Below are 24445 nucleotides of genomic sequence, written 5' to 3' on the forward strand. Positions count from 1 at the left end.
AAGTGAGAATAAAGATTCTTAGCATCTAAAAGAATATATTTTTAAAGAAATCTGGTAGCCCTGGTAGGCATAGAAATGGTTTAGTCTGTTAGGAGGACAGCTGTTGGTGGGCTGTGTGCATTATGTCTGGAACAGCCCAGGAAAAAAACAAAAATGACAGCAGGCAATGAAGGATTATGTGATTTAAATACCCCTGAGAGGGGAGACTTGTGTACCTTTTTTATAAAGGAAATCCATTTTATAACAACAGGAATGAGGATTGATAGCTATTATGTTAGTTTGGATACTTATGGTGATGAAAGATGAAAATGATGTGCATTTAAAATGTGACAAACTTGTTATTTTCTAACGTGTCTTTTAATCAAAAGTCATGTTGAGTACCTTAACTTTTTAAATAAGTCATTCTTTAATGATAAAGTTTCAATAAGAACATGCTGCTTTTAAGTTATGGAGGAAATCAGATTATAAGTAATTTGTTTATGTATTTATGTATTTTAAATGTTGATAAAGGTATATTTCTACCCATAATATATGATCTTGATAGGAATGTCCAGTAATAATGACTTCAAACAATAGATTATTACTTTGTAAAATATTTTCTATGTTTTATGGCAATTTATAAGGCATAAATATGCAGTTGAAAACTCAAGCCACATACACGGTGGGGCACAAGTAGGTTTACAGTGGTAAGTATGCAAAACACAGAGTTTATTCTTGTGTTATTATTTATTAATTATTGTATTATCTTCCTTATGAAAACCGTAAATCCACTTTGTCCCATCCTGTGTATTATTTGAGTACATACCATATGGAAGACATTTTACTCTATATTTTGTGGGATATAAAAATAACTAAAACATAATGCTGATCTTAACATGATCAAAATGTACTAGGTTAGATAATACATGCACAAGGAAATATACTAGGTGGTCAAATGACGATGGCGGTCTTAAGGGTAGGAAGTGTCATTTTCAATGGGCGAGATTAATGAAAGCTCAGTGGAGAAATGTCATTTGAGCTAGGTATATAAGGCTGGATACTGTTTCTATAGATGAAGAACAGGAAAGGCTGTAATGATTTCGTCCAAGACCTAGAGCCAAACTATTACAGGCAATATTTACAGAATCAGGGATAAATCTAGGTTGACTGAAGTGGTGGCAAAGAAGAAACAGGCACTGAGATTGGAGAGAAGTTGAAGTCAGATTTTGGTCTTCCACTTTTAGCAGGTAGTGATGGGCATTCTGCTTTATGAAACTTAACTTGATTAATGTAGTCATATCTTCAATCCTTCATTCATTTTAGAAATTCATATCAAATACCTAGTTTTGAGGCACACAAATAAGTGACAGGACAAAATCAAGTATTCATTAGATAGAGCCATCCTTCAACCAGAAAGTAGGGGAAATTAAAGTTGTATATAAATAAATATATATATATATGTGTGTGTGTGTATACATATACATATATATATATATATATATATGTGTGTGTGTGTGTGTGTGTGTGTGTGTGTATATATGTGTGTGTGTGTGTGTGTGTGTGTGTGTATATATATATATATATATATATATATATATATATATATTTGTGTGTGTGAAAAGTAACTTTGTATAGGGCTTTATAGTTCACATAGTTCTTTCCTATTTGTTTTATCAAAATTCAATTTCCAAATAATTCTATGGGCATATATTTTGCTTTCTCTATTATACTAATGAGAAAACTGGTGTCCTAGTGGTTACTATGGTTAGTTTACTTTCAGGATCACCCTGATAGTAAATAGCTAAGCAGAACCCAAGCCAAATCTTCTGATTCCAAGTCATGTTGGGAAGAGAGATAAAGTGCTATGAGGTCAAAGGAAGAAACTGTCACGGTCAGCTGGGGGTATCACCACTGTTTTAGTGAAAACAAATATTTGAGCTGGGACTGTGAAGATTAATAAGAATTTAGACACACATGAAAGGTATTGGGAATGTGGGGGCTGGTAGAGGTCCTCACTTGTAATAAAGGGCACATCCCCATATTGATGAGCTTGCGCGAGTCTTTTACACTTTGTGTGACAGTGACATCATTTGAAAAATAATATGTTCTTTGTCAAACACAGTGGGTTGTTAGGAGGATTAACTGGACGTTTGTATGAGGAAGTGTTTTGTAATATATGAAGTGCTTTTCAAGTTGTAACATAATTCGACATGGATAGTCTACCTTAAATAGATTTGACTTTTGAAGTTACTCTCAATTTGTTTTCTACATAGATACAGCATTATAAATTGTTGGCTTCTGAGGTTGCAATCAAAAGCCATTTGATCCATAGTGTTAATAGTAACATTTCATTTTAACTTTAATTTTTCCCCTCTAAGGAAAAATGCAATCCAAGTTCTAATTCTGAACTCTAGGAATGCATCTTCCCTAATCCTGTTCACCAAATGGCCAGTTCCTCAAACTACTGACTTATCAGGAGGTCAGAGTTGGGAAGTTTAAGCTCTGGATAGAGACTGAGAGCCTCTGCTTTAAGAGAGATAAGATAGATGAAATTTTAGGAAAGATCTCCACTTCTAAACGGTTAAATATATGATGAGAGAGTTAACTTCTCTGCATCTTCCAAGGAGGACCATACACTCTGGGTCTAATCATCCTGAAATATTCAGGTTGAGTGGACAGATTTCCCATGCAAGACAGGAAAAGAGGCTGAACCTTCTGTAGCATTTTATGTATATGAATTTATTGTTTTCAAGTTAGATGTTTATATGCAATAACTCAATATTATTACTTTTTTAGACTACGGGTAAAATAGAATATTGGTCTCTTGTATTACTCCTTGAAAAAACTAGGAGAATTTCTCTGATATTTCTTGTTACTAACATATCAGAATTATGACTACATTTGCTTATGAAGATCCTGGCTCTTAAATGACTGCCAGGTCTCCGGGGAAGCACTGGAAAGATACCAACACTCAGAGAAGAGCTTTAGGGAAGGGAACTTGTACTTCCTAACTAAATTGGCCAGTTTTCCCCCACCCCTGCCACACACACACACACACACACACACACACACACACACACACACGTTAGGCCACCTAAATTTCTGTGTGAGGAGGATAGTGTTTAAATTAACTATCCTCTCTGGTACTGTCAAGATGCATACTTCCATGCTTTTCCAAATAAACCTTAAGAATAGACCAGTTCCAAGACTAGACTTTTGATGCCAAGAGGAGTATATTGCCAGTCCATTAATGGAATAGATCTCAACAATGCAGGCTCTCTCTTTGGGATTGCTTTCTGATACAAAAACAGTATTTGCTTTCTAATTAGTAACAAAAGCATTTCATTGTTGTTTTTGTTATTTTTTATTTGTTTGTCTCTTTTGATGTATAGCATGGGGCACAATAGATTTAGGGATAGATTTAAAGACTTGTCCCTAATGTATGATAATTCTCCTAGCTCTTATGAAATTTTGTAATATATGAAATGATTTGTCATTTTTCTGAATGTTGATAATGAACCAACTTTTAGTGATGGAAGTTTTCTTTTGTCATAATATTTTTGATTATTATTGCCCATATGTTAATAATTCTTTTGGCTGAATCCAGATATTTTATTAAACAAAAATGTGACCATATCTGAACAGCCAGAAAAACCCAAAAGCATTCACACCTAAACTTGCATATAAACTCTCTCCATATATTAAAAAAAACAAAAACAAGAAAAAAAATCACCAAAAAAAATATGACTGAAATTCTTCAGATTGGTCAAGTGGTTTAACTTGCCACCTCTTAGGTGGATAGGCCTACTACTTCTTCCATTAATAGCAAGAGAAACTGGGGGGAGAGTGGGCAGATCTATTAGGAATTGCTGGTGAGAAAAGACTAGAGCTATGTGAAATGTCAGGAGGCTGAAACCTATGGAGAAAGAAAACCAATAAGACATTTTTGATGGTGGAATAGCTTAAAGAATTTTTAGAAAAGTGGAGAGTCTTTGTTTAGTTGCTTGCTATTTTAGCAGTAAGGTCAAAAGATTGAAAGTATAGTAGTTCCTGAAAATGGGAAAGATCACCAATAACATAAGATGACATGTTAAAGATTCTTAGAAGATAGAAGATAGGAAGGAGGGGACAAAAAAAAAAAAGCGCCAAGGAAACCATTGTACAAGTGGGTTCCTAAGAGAAACCTCAGTGAAATTCTAAGCTTGATGTCAACATATATAGAAAGCAGTAGTGGGTTGTGGATAGTGATCACACAATAAGTTGAAGAACTGCAGTAGGAAAAATATATGACAAGTGGACTCTCCTAATCTCCAGTGGGAAGACATGGAGTAGGGAGAAGCCTTATTGTTTTCCCTTCCAGCTGACACCAGAGAATTATCCAAATGAAGGGATGAGCTGCTTGAGGAAGGACTCTCGTGCGAAAAATAGGGCCTTCAACAGAAGCTTAGAAGAAGTAATGCTCTTCTCCCACAACAGCATGATATAAAGGAAAAAACAACAGACTACTCAACCAAGAGTCGAATGTACTACATCTTTTAGCATCTGAGTAAAGCTGTCCTTATTTGGACTCCAACCCTCCACCATTCTGTTTCCTCTCATTCAAAGGAGAGGACTAATGAGAAAACAGACCTGTCCATAAATACAGGGAAAAAAATGCTGTTGATTACCTCTACTAAATAATGGAGACATTCACTATAAATGAATGGTTTGAAGAGACTAAGGATATTTTAGCAATAATATCACATGAAAGACATAGATGAACTAGTGAAACAAAAGGGAAATAAAACCATCTTACCTCATCGAAAATAGTTCATTTAGGAAACATAAAGAACTTATAAAAATGTATTATTCCTGAAAAATATTTAAGAGGATAGCTCATCAATAACTGCCAGATTCAAATTTCAGTGGGCTGATAGAAGGTAAAAATGGGCCCAGGCCCATTTGATGGTCTGGAAAGAAAGACCCAGAATTTCCCCAGATAATAGAGCTAAAAGACAATAAAAAATTAAAGTACTTATTAAGCATCCACTATATTTCAGGCACTCCTCTAGACTCTGGGGATATAGGCATGAAAAAAAAATAGGTAGAAAAATCTAGCCTCATGAAACTTATTTTTTAATACGTAACAAATAAATAAAACATATAGTGTGACAGATGATAATAGGTGTTATGGAGAAAAATGAATTAGCAGGTTATGGCACAGACCAAGGGAGGGGTGGGATGGGGTGGTAGGGTACCCTCCCTTCCATTGGTAGATTAGAGTATGGGAGTTGATGGATGACTTGGAAATCTGGAATTTTTAGTGGTAACTGTAAAGGTCTGTCTCATTTGTGTGTATCATCTTAACTGAAGCTGGAGATTTGAGGGGGGTTAGTGGTAGGTAAGGAAGGAAAGGGTAAGAATGTACTCAGGAATATGTAGAATTCTGAGATTACCATCTTTACTCCTTCCTTCATTTTATATATATATTATATTGGTTTCCAGTGTATAGTGTAGTGGTTAGACAATCATGTACTTTACATAGTGTTCCCCTCGATATTTCCAGCACCCCTACTAGTACCACACATATTTATCACCATATTATTGACTATATTTCCTTTGCTTTACTTCCCTCTTACTCCTTCCTTTGTTGATGTGGATGCCGGGATGGGACTTATCCCTAGTGTGGGAGCTCTTTCTAGACTGCTGCCCATGGAGTTGTAGACATTTTTGGGAGGTTGTTATCTATAGCTCTGGGGCTCCTTTAGGACTCTGAGAGTTTTGGAACTCTAAGAGACATTGAAAATCATGGTGATTATATCTAGAGCTCTAATAGGAGTTCCAGAATCAAGACCACAGAGGCAAGCTCTAGAACATTTTTCTGAGCTAAAGAAAGATTGAAGCCTTCAGATTGTACAGCTCCACTGATGGCCAAGAAAGATTGATAAAATTACTGATAGATAGGTCTTGGTAAAATATCAGATTCCCAAGATAAGGAGAAAACTTGAAAGACTTCATAGAAAAAAGCAAATATTGTCCACAAAAATATGAGAAATCAGGTAGCTATCATACTAATTAATTATCCAAACACGAAACAGCAGATAGGAGGCACTTTCTTTACATTTCTTAGAGGTGATGATAAAATAAATCCTGTGTCTAGGTATGATATTAAGAGACTGTAAGAGCAGCTTAAGAAATTTTCTCATGTGAAAGAATGCATAAGAGTCATCACCATTTTATCTGCATATTTAAGTAACGGTCTACCTCTACAGAATATATACATGTGTAAATGTGTATGTATGTGTGTAGGGGTGTGTGTGTGTGTGTGTGTGTGTGTGGGTGTGTGATACAGTGATATCACAGTCACTGTAGGAGTTTCTCTATTAAAGTGGATAATAATAAAATAATGGGATGGAATAGCTGACTACACCTCAGAAATGAAGAAAACTAGAATGGTATTAAATCAGTGTTTTCCAAAATGTGATTGCATAACAGTGGTGGAATGTGAGATGCTATTAGGTGGTACACAAATCAAACTAAAAAAGTTATGCATTATTTTATTGTGTATTAAAACATATAATACAATAAGTCCTTATTTAACACCACTGTTAGGTTCTTGGAACTTTGCTGAAATAGCCTATAATGAAATCAATTTTACCATAAGTTAATTGCTATAAACAAGGGTTAAGTTTCTTTGGCATCTCATCAACATTACAACAAAAAGATATTGAATGAAACAACTGTTACTTGAGGGCCTACTGGATATTGCTTAAGACAATCCTAAAATAGGTGATAATATAAGGTTGTCTATTTAAACATGTGGCTTTATAGTAAGGTAAAAATCCATAATATTTTAAATTTGAATCAAAGCTTATTATTTGACGTTATAATGGCAACCATAAGAAAAGCTCAAGGCAAAAATTAACACTGATTGATTCTAGAGAGTAAGGCTTTTACTATTAATATCATAACTTTTTGTGCTATTTTTTTAACCTTGTAAATGTGTGTTAAAATTAACACTTTAGTAATTTAAAAAATTCTCATTCATCAGATGATTGATTAAATGATTATAGAATGTTAAAGGATGGATAAAGGATGTAGATTCTTGATTTTTACATCTTCAGCCTTGGCTTTCTACTTGGTGAAATGTTTAGAAATTTTGGTTCTAAAGAACAGTGATGATTTGAAATGCCTTATGCCTGTGATGCAAGTTTGGTCATTTTTAAATGTATTCTTTACTTATCACAACCCTGTGTACTTTAACTATCACTGTTTTTATATGAATCCAACAAAGAGAAAGTCCCTTAATTTAAACATAAGGTTTTTAGATGATAAAGGATATTTTTATTTTTTGCTATTTTCTGGTTATCCATATGTTATCATTTATAGTATTTAAAATAATACCCTGACTATAGCAAAATTAATTTATCTTAATTTAGTTTTGAAAATGAATTTAAAGGAATAGAAATACTTGATTAATCTTTTTAAAATCAGTATTACTTAAATATGTTTACCAGCACTATATTTGTTTAGCTCTCATTTTCGATGCGGTCCAATTTGCAGCATTTCCCTCGTGACTTGGATGTTCCCTATATAAAATGACTATATATTCCTCATGCTTTACTCGTAGGTTTAATCATTACAAGCAAAGCCTTTTTTCACATTCAGCTTTTAAATAACTAGATGTTTTAAATAACTAGGTGTCTTTCTGCATAGTCAGCATTTATATCTGTTAAGCTTGTTGTTTTGTATTACTGCAACTGGTGTGATGATCTGTATAGCTTAGTAAGAACAGGTGTTCTGCTGTGAAAGCAGATACCCACACTTAACAAAATCATTTCTTGGATCAGTAAACTTAATACAATGATGGGTTAACTTTCTTATTGTGTACATCCCTTGAGAAAACACACATATGTAACACACTCTCCTATTCCATATCTTAATTAGCTTATATAAAAATGGGCTCGTGCTTACAAATATGTCAAAGGTATTACATTAAAGACAAAGGTGTGAATAATTTATGCAAAGTTTATAAACCTTTCCTTAAAGTACTGCCTATATCACATGCATTTATAAGGCATCAAAGGTTGGAGTTGGAGTTGTAGTAGTTCTGCTGCTCACATATGTACACTCCTGCTGATATTTCTGCTGTTACCAAACACCAAGGGTTTGCTGGTAGTGGTGTTCTATTAATGAGATGTGGTGGTTGCAAAGTAGTTTTATTTACCTGCAGCAAATAAAGGAGACAGGAGATTCACAGCCAACACTCTGCCTCCTCCAAGGGAGGCTTAGTTGTTCCTTGCTATGTATACTATTTGCTTAATTACATGTTGATTTATTTTATTTTCTTCTTCTTTTTGGCAATTGGCTGTACTTATAGGTTGGGTTCCTGTTAAGCTTAGCCTGTTTACAGCCACACCCGCAAAATACTGTGCTACATTTGAACATTTAGCAAGAATAGCATTTAGTGAGATCCTTGTCCTTTCTAACACTTTGAATTTACTTAAAAATAATTCTAGGACCTTTGATAAGGAAGCAACAACTTTACTACAAATAGTGTTTCTTGACTTTTTCTTACTTCTGTAAGAAAGATTAGTCTTTAGTTGCAGGAAGAAGAGATCTTGAACACTATTCGTTCATTTCAGACTGCACACTGGCAATGTATATGTACTTTGTCATTTAGTGCTCTTTTAATGAGGTGGGCTAAGAAAATCAGAATACATACTCTAAAGCAATATGAAAGCTACCATGTTTCTTTATTAATTAATCATCAGGTAGCACTTTGCAAAAGTGGAAAAAAATACGGGATTTTAGAGTAGACAGTGGGGATATGAACCCCTAGCTCAGCTCTTCCTTGATTTGTGATTTGGTCAGGTCATATTTTTTCTGAGTGTTTAGTGTCCTTATTTATGATATGAGACTATTCATAAAGTAAAAATCACATTTGGCAATACCAAACTAGTAAATATTTATTTTATTATTATTAATGTCTATAAAAATTCTAATAGGTACTAGTAGGGACATTGCCATCCCTGTTACCTGCATTTGTACATGAGAAAACTGAGGTTAAGAATTTAAGTGACTTGCAAGGCCACAGAATTACTTCACCATGGATCCCACTCAAGAAACTGGATCTGCTGACCTAAATTTTAGCACCTTTAAAAATATGTGTATTTTTATTGATTTCAGGGAGGAAGGGAGAGGGAGAGAGTGATAGAAGCATCAATGATGAGAAAGAATTATTGATCTGCTGCTTCCTGCATGTCGCACACTGGGGATTGAGCCCACAACCTGGGCATATGCCCTGACCTGGTATCGAACCATGACCTTCTGAGTCATAGGTCGATGCTCAACCACTGAGCCATGCCAGCTGGGCAATTTTAGTATATTTTCTTATAGGAGACTACACTGTTCTTAAATAGACCATTTCCTACATTACTAGGTTATAGAAAGTGTGTGTGTAAATTTACATATTTTTAAAGTTAAAAGAAATTAACCTTCTTGGCAGGAGTTTATTTTTGGAATTAAGTGCAAAAAATAACCAATGCCCAAGAGCACCTATTTGTAGACCTTACTATTCACTCTTGCTCAAACCAGAGTGTTATATTGCTGAGTTCTCTTTTGTACTTTAACAAAACTATGCTCCTACTCTGAGCCAGCTACTATGTTAGATTTTGGAAAAAACACACACAGATGATAGAGTTAATAACTTTGCTCACTGTCAAGAATAAAATTCAATGTCTAGAAGAAGAGTCAATAATTTAGCAAGTGAAGATGGAATCTTGATTGTAAAATAGAATATAATAAAGTTCTTATAGTTGAGATCTGGTCTCAATGGAATATAATAATAAACTACCTTTACTATTATTATTTTTCTCTATCAAAAAGAAATTTTAACCAATTGCAAAATAATGTATAGAAATAGGACATATCTATCATTTGTTCAGTAAAGTCACAATTTTCAGCAGAATTCATAAGTCAACTCTTAGAAGCAGGTTTTCACTTATGTAAAACAATTAAAAAAAGTGAAAGGCAGGTTTCATTATATGAACATGTGATTAGAAATTCTGTAAGAGTATTTGTTGGGAAAATTTTTGATGTGGAGATTATTGTCTTTTTTAACTTTACTGAGGAAGGATTAAAAATGTTTAAGAAGGAAATAAATGATAATAAAAAATATGAATAGGATTCTTAAAAATAATGTAAAGTTGATTAGGTATCATTTTAAAATTAGACTTTCCTTAAATACATTCTTGAAAATGTACATACATATAACTATATAAAAAATGAATAAACTGCCCTGGCCTGTGTGGCTTAGATTGCTTGGGTGTCCTCTCATGCACTGACAGGTTGCTGGTTGAATTCCTGGTCAGGGCACATGCCCAGAGTGTATCTGGATCCCCAGTAGGGGGTGTGCAGGAGGTCCAGATCCATATTTTACTCTCACATTGATGTTTTTCTCTCTGTCCCTCTCCTTTCCTCTAAAATTTAAAAGCATAAAGGAGGTATTTTTAAAAATAACTACAAGTTACAAGGGGCTTCTATTCATAGGAAGTTAAAACAGGCTGAAATCACTTATAAAACGTCATTTTACACAAGCTTTAATATGCTTTTAGCATTTTATATATATTTTTTCTTCCATTATAAAAGTAATATATGTTTATTTTAGAAAAATAGAGAAGAAAAAGGAAGAAACAAAAATATTATCTGTGGCCCCAACATGTAGTAACAACCACCAGTTATGTTTTCTTCTGTCCATAATCTTTTAATTAAAGTAAAATATATACTTTATATAACATAAAGTATACACACACACACACACACACACACACACACACACATACACACATACATATACACACATATACACAAATCAACTCAGTGAATTTTCACAAACTGAACCCATATTACCAGCATCTAGAATTAAAACATAGAACATAATCAACATTCGAGAAATCCTTCACCTTACTGCTTCCAATTACTACCCACCGCCCAGGGGTAACCACCATCTGATTTCTAACCATAAATTAGTTTTGTGTTTTATTTTAGATCTTCACTCGAAGATCTAAATATATTTTCCCCCCATTGTTTTATTTTCCCCCCATTGTTTTATAGAGAGTGTGGAAGGGAGAGGGAGAGAAAGAGAGAGAAAAACATCAGTATGAAAGAGACTTATTGATTTGTTTGCCTCCCACAGGCCCCTCTTCCCCCCAAACAGGGCTGGGGATCTAACTTACAACCCAGGTATATATGTCCTTGACCTGGAATCAAACTCACAACTCTTTGGTGTGCGGGCAGACCCTCTCACTATTGAGCATCATCAGCCAGTCTGTTTTGTTTGTTTTTGAACTTTATATAAACCATACATATTTATAAAAAATACTAGAGGCCTGATGCACAAATTTGTGCACGGGTGGGGTCCGGCTGGCACCCCCCATGGGGACTGATTGGGCCAGGCCAGTGCGGAGGGGGGGGGTGAAGTGATGAGGGTGATTGGCCCACCGGCCCCACCCCCAATCAGGGTGGGGGGGGGCCGATTGGGGGCCGGCTCTGACAGGGGGGAGGGGCCATGGGAGGTTGGCCGGCTGGCCCTGCCCCTGATCTGGCCAGGGCTGGCCAGGGGTAGGGGCCGCCCCTCCCCCCATCAGGCTGGTTGGCCAGCCGCAATGCGCGTCATACCAACTGGTCATTCCGGTAGTTACAGTCATTCTGGCGTTCTGGTCGCTTGGCTTTTATATATATATAGATAGCTTGATCATTGTTATTTCAAATTATAGCGTAAACATTTCTATTTTGTTAAGCACTTTGTAAACATACTTTGAATAGCTGCATAATCCTGTACCCAGGAGGTACTGTAGTTTACTTAACCATTCCTTTCTTGCTGCAAATGAACACATTGTGCACCAGTAATTTTATTGCTAGCTTTACCCAGTGTCCAGATAAGTTTCTATTGAACGAATCCCAAAAATGTCTTACAAAGTATCATACTTTAAAGAGATATTAGCTTGTAAGAACATGTAATAAATAACTTCAAAATGCAATGGGTATTTAATTTTAAGGCGTGCCTTTAACATTTATGTAAAACACTGTGTAATATGAAAACACGAGAATGCTCGTGATCCACCCACAATGTGTTCATATTCTGTGGACAAAAATTTTCCTGCTAGCTAGCCAAATCTGAAATCTATAGAGCAAGCCATCAAGGAAGGGCTGACTAGAACTCTCAGGCAGGAGCCGAAACTATAGTTCACAGGTGGAATTTCTTTTTTTTTTTTTTTTTTTTTGGCCTTTTTATTGGATTTTATTGGGGTGACACTGGTTAACAAAATTATACAGGTTTCAAGTGTACAATTCCATAACGTGTCATCTGTACACTGTGTGTTTACCACCCTGCATATGTATTTCTTAAAAAGTCTTTCTTTCCTTTCCAAGTCAACATACAAGTGATTGTCTTAATTCCAGTGAGCATCTAATTGAAAAAAAAAAAACATGTAGCTTTCAGCATACTTAATGAGTTCACAAAGTTTATGAGACCTTTAATTCTTTTCACTAATATAATTTATTTTTTCATTTTAAATGAAATAATAGCCCAGTTCAATAACCTACTCAAATAATTGTACAAACACTGCTTAATTAGAAATATATATTACAAGCTACAAAATGTGTGTGTAAATTAGTTGAGGTATAAAAGTTTGTATTTGCCAAATGAGAGGCTGTTCAGAAGTGATAATGTAAGTTCACTTACTGATTTGGGATCTTTTCTTTATGTAACTGTAATAGAATACGAATATATTTTTATGTTCGTGCATTGCAGTTGTTTTGTAAATTGTGCTTTGATGAAAGTGTCATGTCAGTTTTCTTGTTTTCGACTGCAGTGATGAACATTAAAATATGCTGTTATCATTTGATCCTATATTGTGAAGATTTATAAATGTTATTGCTAGCATTTGGTGAACATTATTATGCTTTATGAAGGAAAAAGGGCCCATTTAATTTACATTTCACAAGGTTTGTTAATGGTTGCTGAATTATGCAGCAGACATTGTAATCCACACTATTTCTGGATGGACTGTTTTAAATAAAATTGTTTCACCAAATTGCTGGTGTATATCATCACAGTTCTGAGGAATGCTAGTGTCTAGTTTTTAACCAAAATACATTGTTCATTAATATGCATAGCTAAAGATGTCACCTACAGTGAGCCATCTGTACCCCAAATGCTTCTATGATGGAGTTCATGTGGTTTGGGAAATCCTGAATAACAGAAAGCATAATCTGTTATCAAATGTTAGCTTGGTTTCCTCTTTATAATATTATATATTATATATTATCTAATGTGTATTATATAATTATATTTTATGCGGCATTCAAAATAATACAATATAATTATAATATACATAGTTACATTTATAACTATACAACTAATATAAATAACACATTCAATAAATATTTGGACATAATTTGATTAGAAATAGAAAAAAGTTTAGAATAATTTATCATTAAATAATACCTAAAATTTTCTTGGTATCCAATGTAGAGAAGTAGTCACTCCTTTTAAGAGTCTAAGTGAGGACAGGAGAGGAGGGGAAATAATTGGAAAGAAAGATTTAAAACACTATTTGAGTCCAGATGTTGTTGTTCAAACCATTGTTTAATAGTTGAGAAGAGACAGACCTTAATTGATGATGGAATATTAAGTGATAAAGGAGGAAATTCAATGTGGACTATAAAAAGGTACCATTTAGATATAGATATATGGGTGAGGAATACAAATTGGACTGAATTATAACTCATGTTAGAGAGAATGATAGTACTGCTTTAATGGAGTAAATGGTATATTTTGATATCATGGTTTGCAGAAAAGCTTAGTTGTGATGTATCAAAACAAAGAAACCCAACAAGTTTTATTGTAAAGGACAAGATGAAAGCATGATTGAAGAAAACTTATTCAATGGCTAATGTGAACGGTATGAACACCAGCAAATAAAGATTCCATGTGCTTGTTCTTTTGATATTCCATTATTCCAAGTATTATGTTATCTTGTTGAGCAGAGATTTCATTATAAATTTTATGTAAATTTTGTGTTTAAAGTGTCCAGTTTGGAGCATATTGAAGGTATATTCAATGTTAGTCATTAAACTTTCTGGACATTTTTTTTTTGAGAGGCTTCCATTCCGTTTTGAAGCTAAGCCGATTAGTAATAGATCTGAATAGGAATATGCTTTAATTCTGGACCCCCACATTTGCTAATTCACCTCATTGCTTAGGTGTCTTGAGTTAACTCTCTTGAATGATTACTGAAGACATGCTCTTAAAATTCAGAATATAATTTTTTAATAATCAATAGTTTTGATGTTTTTTAAAAAGTGTCACCATTTTAAAATTCTATATGTGAAGCTCACAATTAAAAGTAAACATCAATCAGAACGTCAAACCTCAGGGAAGGTAGGGAACGGTGGGGGTAAGCGGGAGAGATCACCCAAAGGACTTATATGCATGCATATAAGCCTAATTAATGGACACAGACAACAGGGGGGTGGGGGCATGAATGTGGGGTGGTGGTAATGGGGGAATAAGGACACATATGTAATACCTTAATCAATAAAGAAATTTTTTAAAAAGTTCAAGTGGTACCTCTCGAAACAGCTGTAAATAAGATATTTCTCATTATCCAGCAAAGGCCTTAGCCAGGAAAGTTGTAATACTATATTTTACAGCTCTGCTACATAACAAAAGGGAATTGGATTAAACAGGGAGAGGTGTTATAGAAATTATATGCAGGTCTATCTTATAAAACACAGAGACCTCAGAATGATCAGAAATCCTGGCTGACCACTCCCTTAACCCCATTTTTGTAGCATATTAAGTCAGACGACTGAATGAATAACCTCACGCCTTTCTTTTGTTCCTTTCCATTAGAGCTAATTGAAATAGAGTAGCTCATTAAACAAGTGTGTCTCCAGATTTTGAATTCTTTTTATTCACTTTCTATTTTATTTATGCACTTTCTGTAACTAGGGTGGAGAAAGCAAAAGATGACTATTTTTTCTTAATATATGAACCCTAAACTTTAGCAATAGTTGAGGCATAATACATTTATCTAGTACAGTTAGAATTTTTCATTTTAATGCTTGTATATTGAAGGTAAGAGTTCTTCTGGGACACATGATCCAGTTGTAGGCTTCCCTGATATTGTTTCTTGTATTTATCTCATCATATTTCAAATGGATGTAGATGATTAGAGTGTAATATAGTGTAATATAATTGAATCTAATTAGAGCATAATTTTAGGGAGTGGGTGCTACTTGTGACAGGTGACCTGGGAAGTTGTTCATGAAATATGAATGGAAGGCTTCTGCGAATTGTGGCATGGGGAAGAAGTGATAAGGACTAAAATCTTTTAAGATTCTCATTCATAGCTACAGTAGAATGAAGGCCAATCATGCAGACCTAGGGGAACCAACTGTATCATAGGCATGCGTACCAGATGGAATTGGCAGTAAGTGTCTAAGGCAATGATGGTAACAAATTCAGGTTCATTTCTGCTCAGAGTTAGAGATAAACATTTAATTTTAGGAGAGAAACAAGGCAGTAATTTTATTCAGGCAAGGAAGATATGGTTAGCAGGTATGGTGATTTAGGGGGACTCTTTCAGTTTGAATCAAAGGGGGACCATGGGCTGAGATGTAGACTAGGGTTCTGGGGAGAATGGCATGTAACCAGAAAAGGAGGGCAGAAGCCTGCCATTCAGGGTGGGTAAACAGTGGGAATTAGCAGAGTAAACAAATGCTGTAGGTTGAAAAGCACACACATTTTCAATTAATTTACTTAATTCAAACCAACTCAAAAAATATTTGTGAACATCCATATTGCTTTATGGGTCAGTTGTACCCTGGGATCAATAGAAAGACCACACTGCCATGAAGTCCTTACCATTGTCTTTTGGTGGTTACAGATCTGGAAATAGAATCATGTAAGTGCTTGCATAAGAACACTAACACAATTTTATATATTGAATTTCTTACAAAAACTAAACTTTATTTCACACTTATTGGAGATGAGGATTGAGGGGAAGTAAAGGTAACCCCTTCTATGTTTTGTTTTAAACAGTTTATATTTGGTGGAATTATAAGGTATTTGAGAAATGACAAGGAAGGAGGACCAAATGAGGGACAGTGGCTTGGACATATGAAAGAATGAATGGGAAATTACCTTTCATAAGCAGTGCAGACACACTTGAGTAATAATTGAGAATGCAGGTACAATTTGGCAGAAATTTTAACTCAGATGGCTGAGAGGGCCAAGGTTCTGTTATTACTCCTTATGCTCTCTAAGTGCATTGCAAAGAAAAGTAGGAGGTGGTTCATGATGTTAATGCTGGGGTGGGTTGTGGCCTTTTTCATTTTCTCAAATGTTTAAGTAAATTAAGTAAATTAATTGCAACCTATAGCATTTGTTTGCTCTGCTAATTCCCACTGTTTACCCACGCTGAATGGAAGGTTTTTTCTAAAGGAGGTTCTTTCTAAAAAATCCTAAAAGTATAGAAAGCTTTTTATATTGTGACAGAGGCCTGGTGCACAAAATTTGTGAACTCGGCGGGGGATGGGGGGAGTCCCTCAGCCTGGCCTGCGCCCTCTGGCAGTCTGGGAGCCCTCAGGAGATGTCCTACTAAAGGCTTAGGCCCACTCCCCGGAGGCAGCAGAGGCTCCCACCACTGCCACTGTGCTCGCCAGCCATGAGACCACCTTCTAGCTGAGTGGCACTCCCCCTGTGGGAGTGCACTGACCACCAGGGGGCAGTTCCTGTGTTGAGCAGGATCAGGCCAAAACCAGCTCTCTGACATCCCCCAAGGGGTCCCGGATTGCGAGAGGGTGCAGACCAGGCCAAGGGACCCCACCGGTGCACAATCAGGGCCAGGGAGGGACACAGGAGGTTGACCAGCTGGGGAGGGCCCACGGGAGGGCTCCAGGGTGTGTCTGGCTCTTTTTGCTCAGTCCTGATCAGCCAGACCCCAGCAGCAAGCTAATCTACCAGTTGGAGCGTCTTCCCCCTAGTGGTCAGTGCACGTCATAGCGAGCAGTTGAGCGGCCTTAGCATATTGTTAGCATATTACACTTTGATTGGTTGAACGGCCGACCGGACAACTGGACACATAGCATATTAGTCTTTTATTATATAAGATAACTATAGACAATGTATTCTAACAGTGGGGAGGAACATTGAGGCATCATATATCTGAATAAATATTTGAATAAAGAAATGAATAAATTTTGCATCTCCTTTGTTTTGACACTTGTCAAAAAGAATAGCAGTAATTTAACTATAATAAAAGTGTAATATGCTAATTAGACCAGACAGCTGAATGACCTCCCTGATGTCCTTCCGGACAACCTTCCGTATGAAGCTGGGGCTGCGAGGGCCGAGGCAAGCCACTGCGGCTGCGAGGGCTGAGCCCCTTGCAACAAATTTCATGCATTGCGCCTCTAGTTTAACTATAATGAAAGTCACTGACCTTAGGAGTTTATAAGTTAAAGTGGTTAATGTGGATGCAGATCTCACATGATATTTTATAGGAAAACTAGAGGCCCAATGCATGAAAATTTGTGCAAGAGTAGCCTTCCTTCCCCCAGCTGCCGACATCAGCTTCCCTCCAGCACCCAGGAACCAGGCTGCCAGCACCGGCTTCCCTCTAGCACCTGGACCTGGGCTTCCCTCCTCCGGCTGCCAGCAGGCACCCGGGACCTGGGCTGGCTTCCCTCGGGCTGCCAGCAGGCACCCGGGACCTGAGCTGGCTCCCCTCGGGCCTCCCACAGGCATCCGGGACCCGGGCTGGCTTCCATCTGGCCCTGGCTTTTGGAGGGCAGTTGGAGATAATCAGGCCGGCAGGGGAGGGCAGTTGGGGCAATAAGGCTGGCAGGGGTGGGCAGTTAGGCAGAGATCAGGCCAGCAGGGGAGGGTTAGGGGGTGATCAGGCAGGCAGGCAGAGGTGGTTAGGGGTGATCAGACAGGCAGGCAGGCAGGCGAGTGGTTAGGAGTCAGTGGTCCGGATGGTGAGAGGGATATCCGACTGCCTGTTTAGGACCAATCCTTGTGGGATCGGGCCTAAACTGGCAGTTGGACATCCACCAAGGGGTCCCAGTTTGGAGAAGGTGCAGGATGGGCTGAGGGACACTCCCCCCATGCACAAATTTCATGCACTGGGCCACTAGTAATATATATATATCCTATCTAATAATAGAGTAACATGTAAATTACCATCACTCCGCTACACCCACGATTGGGAGGCTGGGGGGCGGGACTCAGGGTGGCCTATCCGGCCATTGAGAGGCACGGATCCGCTGCCACTGAGGGGGGCTACCCTGCTGTTGAGAGGCGCAGGGGGCGGGACCGCCCCCTGCGCCTCTCAACAGCAGGGTAGCCCCCCTTAGCCGCCGCGGACCATCAAAAGCGTGGGAGCTGGGTGTGAGCAGACAGGCACCTAGCTCCACCGCGAAAAGCGAAAGCGTGTAGGGGACCTTACATGTGCATGATTCAATCATGCACTGGGCCTCTAGTATATATATATATATACACACACACACACACACACATACATATATATATGTGTGTGTGTGTGTGTGTGTGTGTGTAGTTGTGAAATGTTTCAAGCATACAGAAAGGTAAAGATAAAAATATACATAGGTATTTAATACCCATATTGAGAACAAATGTAGTGAACACCCCTATCTCTCACTCATACTTAACAAATATTTTAATTCTACTTTTTGATACAGATTTTTAAACAGAAATGTAACATGTCAGTTGGAGTTGAATATCTCTTTTAATCTTCTCCAAATAAAAATTTGTGCTCCGTGAGATTGCAAAATAAGGCTTGTTATATAGGTGTATGTGTTTAAATAATTTTAATGTGCTTTTTAAAATGTTAAGGCCATTTTAATGATTAAGAAAAATATTCAGTATAGTTTTTTCTATTAAAAAAGCTTAACTATAAACGATCATATTACAAATAAAAGTTTAGTGATGATTAGTTCAATTTCTTTTCAAAAGGAAATTATTTGCAAAAAAAGAGTATGTTGTTTACCAGCTGAATAACACTTCACGATTTTATATGGCAGAAAACTTTTCTGGTGCCTATGCTCCATATATTTACTTTTTTACCACATAGAAATCTACACGAAGAACTTCAGTGCTAAATTGGTAACATTGGTTACTTTGACTGGAGAGATTGTATCATGCATGTTTGCCATTCTAAATTACTTTGGTACTATTTAAAATTTTATATAGTAAGCATATATTATTTTGGAATTTAAAAATGTAATGTTAAACATAGGTACTTTGAAATTATCTCCTAAAATATATAGTACCAACTTCAACATCTCCTTTTCACATTGGACGTGATTTGAAAAGAGCATCTATACCTTATAAACACACACATATATATATCTGTGTGTGTATAGGTATAGGTATAGATGCTCTTTTAAATGCTGAGATAAAAATAATTTCTATTTTCAACAGATTCTGTGTGTGTGTGTGTGTGTGTGTGTATGATGTATATCTCACTTGTATATGTATCTCACCAGTCAAATAAGAATATTGCTTCCTTGTATTCCTTACATTGTTCTTTCCAGTATATTTAGAAAATTAAAAGGAAACAATATTTTCTTTATTAGACCATGCTATTTATGCTAATTTGATGGGAGGGGTTGCCATTATTTTTTCTATATTTTGTTAACAGAGAATGTTCTCTTTTTAATCCAGCATGGTTAACAATTTTTGTTTTTCACACATTTGATTATGTCTCCTTGGAGGGGGAAGTAATGCTGTGCTAATTTAGGAAATTAGCAATGTGTTAATAATTTGACAAGCCTACTCTGGGTTGTATAACTAAAATCTGTTATGAACCATCAATAGAGAAAGTATCTAACATAACTGACTTATGGAATCTAATATATATTACAATTTATTTTTTTATGATACATGCTTTTCTATTTCTGGGAGTAATCAAACTTTGAGTAAACCAAAGGTGAAGAATAACAATTAACTTTAGAAGAAAGATACAACTCTGTTGATTTTTACTCTTACATTTCCTTAAAAAATAGAGTGCTTAAGTCTCTGAGGTTCATTAAGTACATTTTAAGGTAATTACTTGAATATTATTTAATTAAAATAATTGGATTTTTTATGTTTTGCTTGATGAGAGACATAGTTTCAGATGATACCATGCATTTTGAAAATGTTTTCACTTTTTTTTTTTTATCTCAGTGACCATTGTTTTATTTTATTTCTAGGTAAAAGAGTGGCTCTGTTTAAATTGTCAGATGCAAAGAGCTCTAGGAGGTGACCTGGCTCCAATTCCATCATCTCCCCAGCCCAAACCGAAGACAGCCCCCGTTATTCCCGCATCAGTGGTGAGCAAACCACCCCCACAGTCACAGCAGATTTCTCCAAAGAAGGATACTGTACCCAAACAGGATATCGCAAAGGCACCTGAGTCTAAAAAGCCTCCACCACTATTGAAACAACCAACCCTTCACGGTTCTCCCCCCGTCACGGCCAAGCAGCCTCATGTGGCAGAATCCTCATCCAAGCCAGCCCCTCCCAAAGAGCCTTCTGTCCCATCCGAGCTGGCCAAGGTCCCCGTGGCTGATGATAAACCAAAGCAGCCCAAGGTGGCAAAGCCAGCCACAGACATTGTGTCTTCATCGTCAACAGCAACAAAACCTGATATTCCAAGCTCCAAAATACAGTCCCAGGATCAAGAGAAAATAACTCCTCCTCTGAAAACAGACTCTGCCAAACCTTCACAGAGTTTTCCACCAACTGGAGAAAAAGTCACCCCATTCGATTCTAAAGTCATACCTCGACCTGCATCAGATTCGAAAATTATATCACATCCTGGGCCCAGTATGGAGAGCAAAGGTAAAAAACAAGTGGATCCAGTCCAAAAGAGGGAAGAACCCAAGAAAACACAAACCAAAATCAGCCCTAAGCCAGATGCCAAGCCTGTGCCAAAAGGGTCACCAACACCTTCCGGCCCACGACCTACCACTGGCCAAACTGCACCCCCATCTCCCCAGCCACCGAAGCCTCAGGAGCAGTCAAGGCGTTTCAGCCTGAATCTGGGAAGTATTACTGATGCTCCTAAATCGCAGCCCACCACTCCTCAAGAAACCATGACTGGGAAGCTCTTTGGGTTTGGAGCATCCATCTTCAGCCAGGCATCCAATTTAATCTCCACAGCAGGCCAGCCTGGATCTCATTCACAGAGTGGGCCAGGGGGCCCAGCAAAACAAGTCCCTCCTCCTGCACAGCCACCCCCTTCTCAGGGGCCACCCAGGTCTACAGGTCAGGTACCGCCAGCACCTGCAAAGGTTCTTCCTGTGAAAAAGGAAACAAAAGCTCCAGGAGCTGAAAAATTAGAGCCCAAAGCTGAGCCAGTTCCAACAGTCAAAAGAACAGACACAGAAAAGAAGCCTCAGCCTATTAAGGATCGAAAACCTCCAGCAGCTGAGCCTCCGAAGGCTGCCCTTCCCCCGCCAGTGGAGAAACCCTCCAAACCAGAATCAGCCTGTCCTCTCTGCAAAGCTGAACTCAACGTAGGTTCTCAGGAGCCTCCTAATTTCAACACCTGCACCGAGTGCAAGCATCAGGTGTGCAATCTCTGTGGATTTAACCCTACACCACACTTGACTGAGGTAAGCAATAGTTATATTACATTTGGAGGTGAGATGATTGTCTTCATTCTGAAATATTTGGTAGCCAAATTTTTAAGCAAAAAATACATTTCTACTAAAGAAAGCAAATAAATATTGATACCTTAGAAGAAGTTTCAATTCCTTTTTATAGGTTTATGTACTTATTAAAAAAGTTCATGTAATTTATACTTTTCTGGGTTAATGCACCAGAAGTAAGAAGATGATATAAGCTGACAACTTAAAATAACAACTATCCCAATCCTTTATGAATTAACCACCTGTAGCTTTAGAGGACTGTCTGGTTTTCACCTATAAACATCAACTAAGAGAAGTAATTTACTATTTCCAATCTTTCTAATCCTTCCACTTTCTTTAAAACATAAAAAAGAAGTTTAGTTGGTTACAGATCTGTTATTTTACAAAAATTGTTAAAACCTTTGTTAAGGGAATATTATTGTCTACTAGAAAATAGCACTTCAAATATGTCTAGACTTTTTGATAGTTCTGTTTGAGCTGTTATTTGGCATAAATATAATAAATTATTTTATGAAGAACTATGAAAAGAAAAAAAATGGATTTAACTGACTAATATCAGGGAACTTTTTTTTTTAATGGAGCAACAAGAAAACTTTTCCCACAAAGTAAATGACTAAAAAACAGTCAATTTCTACCTAATCCTATATAATAAAAGGATAATATGCAAATTGACCCTAACTGCAGAACGACCGGTCACTATGACACACACTGACCACAGGGGGTAAACACTCAATGCAGGAGCTGCCCCCTGGTGGTCAGTGTGCTTCCACAGGGGGAGCGCTGCTCAGCCAGAAGCCGGCAGCACTAAGGATGTCCGACTGACGGCTTAGGCCTGTTCCCCTCCCCCAAGGGGTCCCGGACTGTGAGAGGGCAGGCCAGGCTGAGGGACCCCTCCCACCCTGAGTGCATGCATTTTCTGCACTGGGCCTCTAGTACAGTTATAAAAGAATGAATCTATGAGCCTTAGTAATGTGTTAGGGCTGTTAGAATTTTGAATCTTTGGAGACTGACGGGTTAAATGATAGCTGCTATTGTAGATAACTAGCAACAATGTTTTAATAATCATTTTGGGATTGAATTTTAAATTATTGTTCATTGTTTTTATACAAATCAAAAATACTTAGGGATTATTTTATATCATTCTCCTCGATTTTGTAATTGATTGGAATGAGAAATTGTACCGATTTTTAGCAACTATACAAAAGAAACTTTAGAGACTCTTGCTGTTGTTTTCAAGTTGTTTTTTTTTTAAGAATAAACCATACAATATTTTAATTTTTCACCTTTGAAAGATAATAGCAAATATATTGCTTTGATATTATTAACACGGTATGAAAATATTGTCTTTATAGACTTAAGCAGGTTTTTATTCTTAACTGTGATGAATAATATTAACTAAGATTTATTTTAAAAGCAGGTAAAATTTGGTCTCTTTCAGTGTCATGAGTGGTAACAACTATAATTATTACTTACAGTAATTTTTTGGAAGAATTGCCTTTGGTTGAATATTCATGAAGAGGAAATTTTGGTTTTCCCAGTACGCATGTTCTCAATAATGTTGTTTCATTCAATGTCCTTTCATTATAATGTTGATGAGGGGGGAAAAAAATGATTCCTGGCTAGAGAAGTGGAGTTTGCACCTTCTCCCCATGTCTTTGTCGGTTTTCTCTGAGGCCTTCAGTTTCCTCCCAGGTACCAAAGATGTACACATTAGGTGAAGTGGCGTGTTGACATGTTCCAGTCTGAGTGAGTGTGAGGGTGTGTAAGTGTGCCCTGTGATGGAAATGTTCCGTACAGGGTGGGTCTCTGAGCTTGGGTGAGCTCCAGCTCCCTACAACCCTGAATAAGTGGAAAATCATTGTCTTACCTACTTTTATTACTCTTTCTCAAATGTATGTACAATTCACATTTATTTCAATGTTTAATATTAGGAGTATTTGGGGTCTTTAGTTAGAGGTTTGGGGATGTTTTTGTGGCCAGAAATATGCTGTAGGAACTTAACTCTTGTTTATGTCAATTAACCTAGGGCAGTGGTTGGCAAACCACGGCTCTTGAGCCGCGGTTTGCCGCTCTGTTGACTAATGAGTTTGCCAACCACTGACCTAGGGTAAAATTTATTTCGTTATATGTTGTTTCCTTAAAGTTGAAGTTTCTAAGAACCTAGGGACATTATCAGGTGAGGGCTTACTGTACAACTGTGTTAATTTCATTGATTTAAAACATTGTACCATTTAATGAGAAGTCCTGTTGTACCAATACCAGGCAGTTAATTTACATAGTTACAAAACTGCACCACTAAAAACAAAACAATAATGTCTATGTTTAAAGTGCATTTGGGGTACACTACAAAAAACGTGTCTGCATTGTGGAGGGGTAACTATAACTTATATAAACATGCGTGTGTATATATATTTGTATGTATACATTTGGGCCAATTTGGTCAATGTTTGGAGCTATGAAATGAGACCCCTGAGTAGAGAATCAATAAACCTTCCACAGAAATCTTTGATTTTTTGTAGGTTGCTCAGTTACACTTTAGAGGTGGTAATTTGGAAAGGAGAGTTCTTGAATAAAGCAGAGAGCTATCTAGGGATGGAATTTAAATAGTTTGAAAATATATATGGTTTCAAGTTTTTAAATGGTTTAGGTGAAGTCCAGTTTAAATGTGATCAGTTAGACAATCTTTCATTGTTCAGATTATTCTGTTGTGTAGTAATTTCTTTGAATTTGGAAGATCATGTTTCAGAGAAGAAAA

The 24445-nt window shown here is 36.9% G+C and overlaps 1 protein-coding gene across 1 annotated transcript in view; it reads left to right on the forward strand.

Annotated features, from left to right (window-relative positions):
- The window catches only part of PCLO (piccolo presynaptic cytomatrix protein), a gene marked incomplete at its 5' end in the record, with an annotated part of 292340 nt that overhangs the window by 8455 nt on the left and 259440 nt on the right, over nucleotides 1–24445 (forward strand). The window contains one exon of the mRNA XM_079785367.1: nucleotides 20248–21654. Within this exon, the coding sequence (XP_079641493.1) occupies nucleotides 20248–21654 (1407 nt within the window). The remainder of the gene's footprint in view (nucleotides 1–20247; nucleotides 21655–24445) is intronic.

Source organism: Cnephaeus nilssonii (assembly GCF_951640355.1).
Source record: "Cnephaeus nilssonii genome assembly, chromosome: 12".
NCBI lineage: Eukaryota > Metazoa > Chordata > Mammalia > Chiroptera > Vespertilionidae > Cnephaeus > Cnephaeus nilssonii.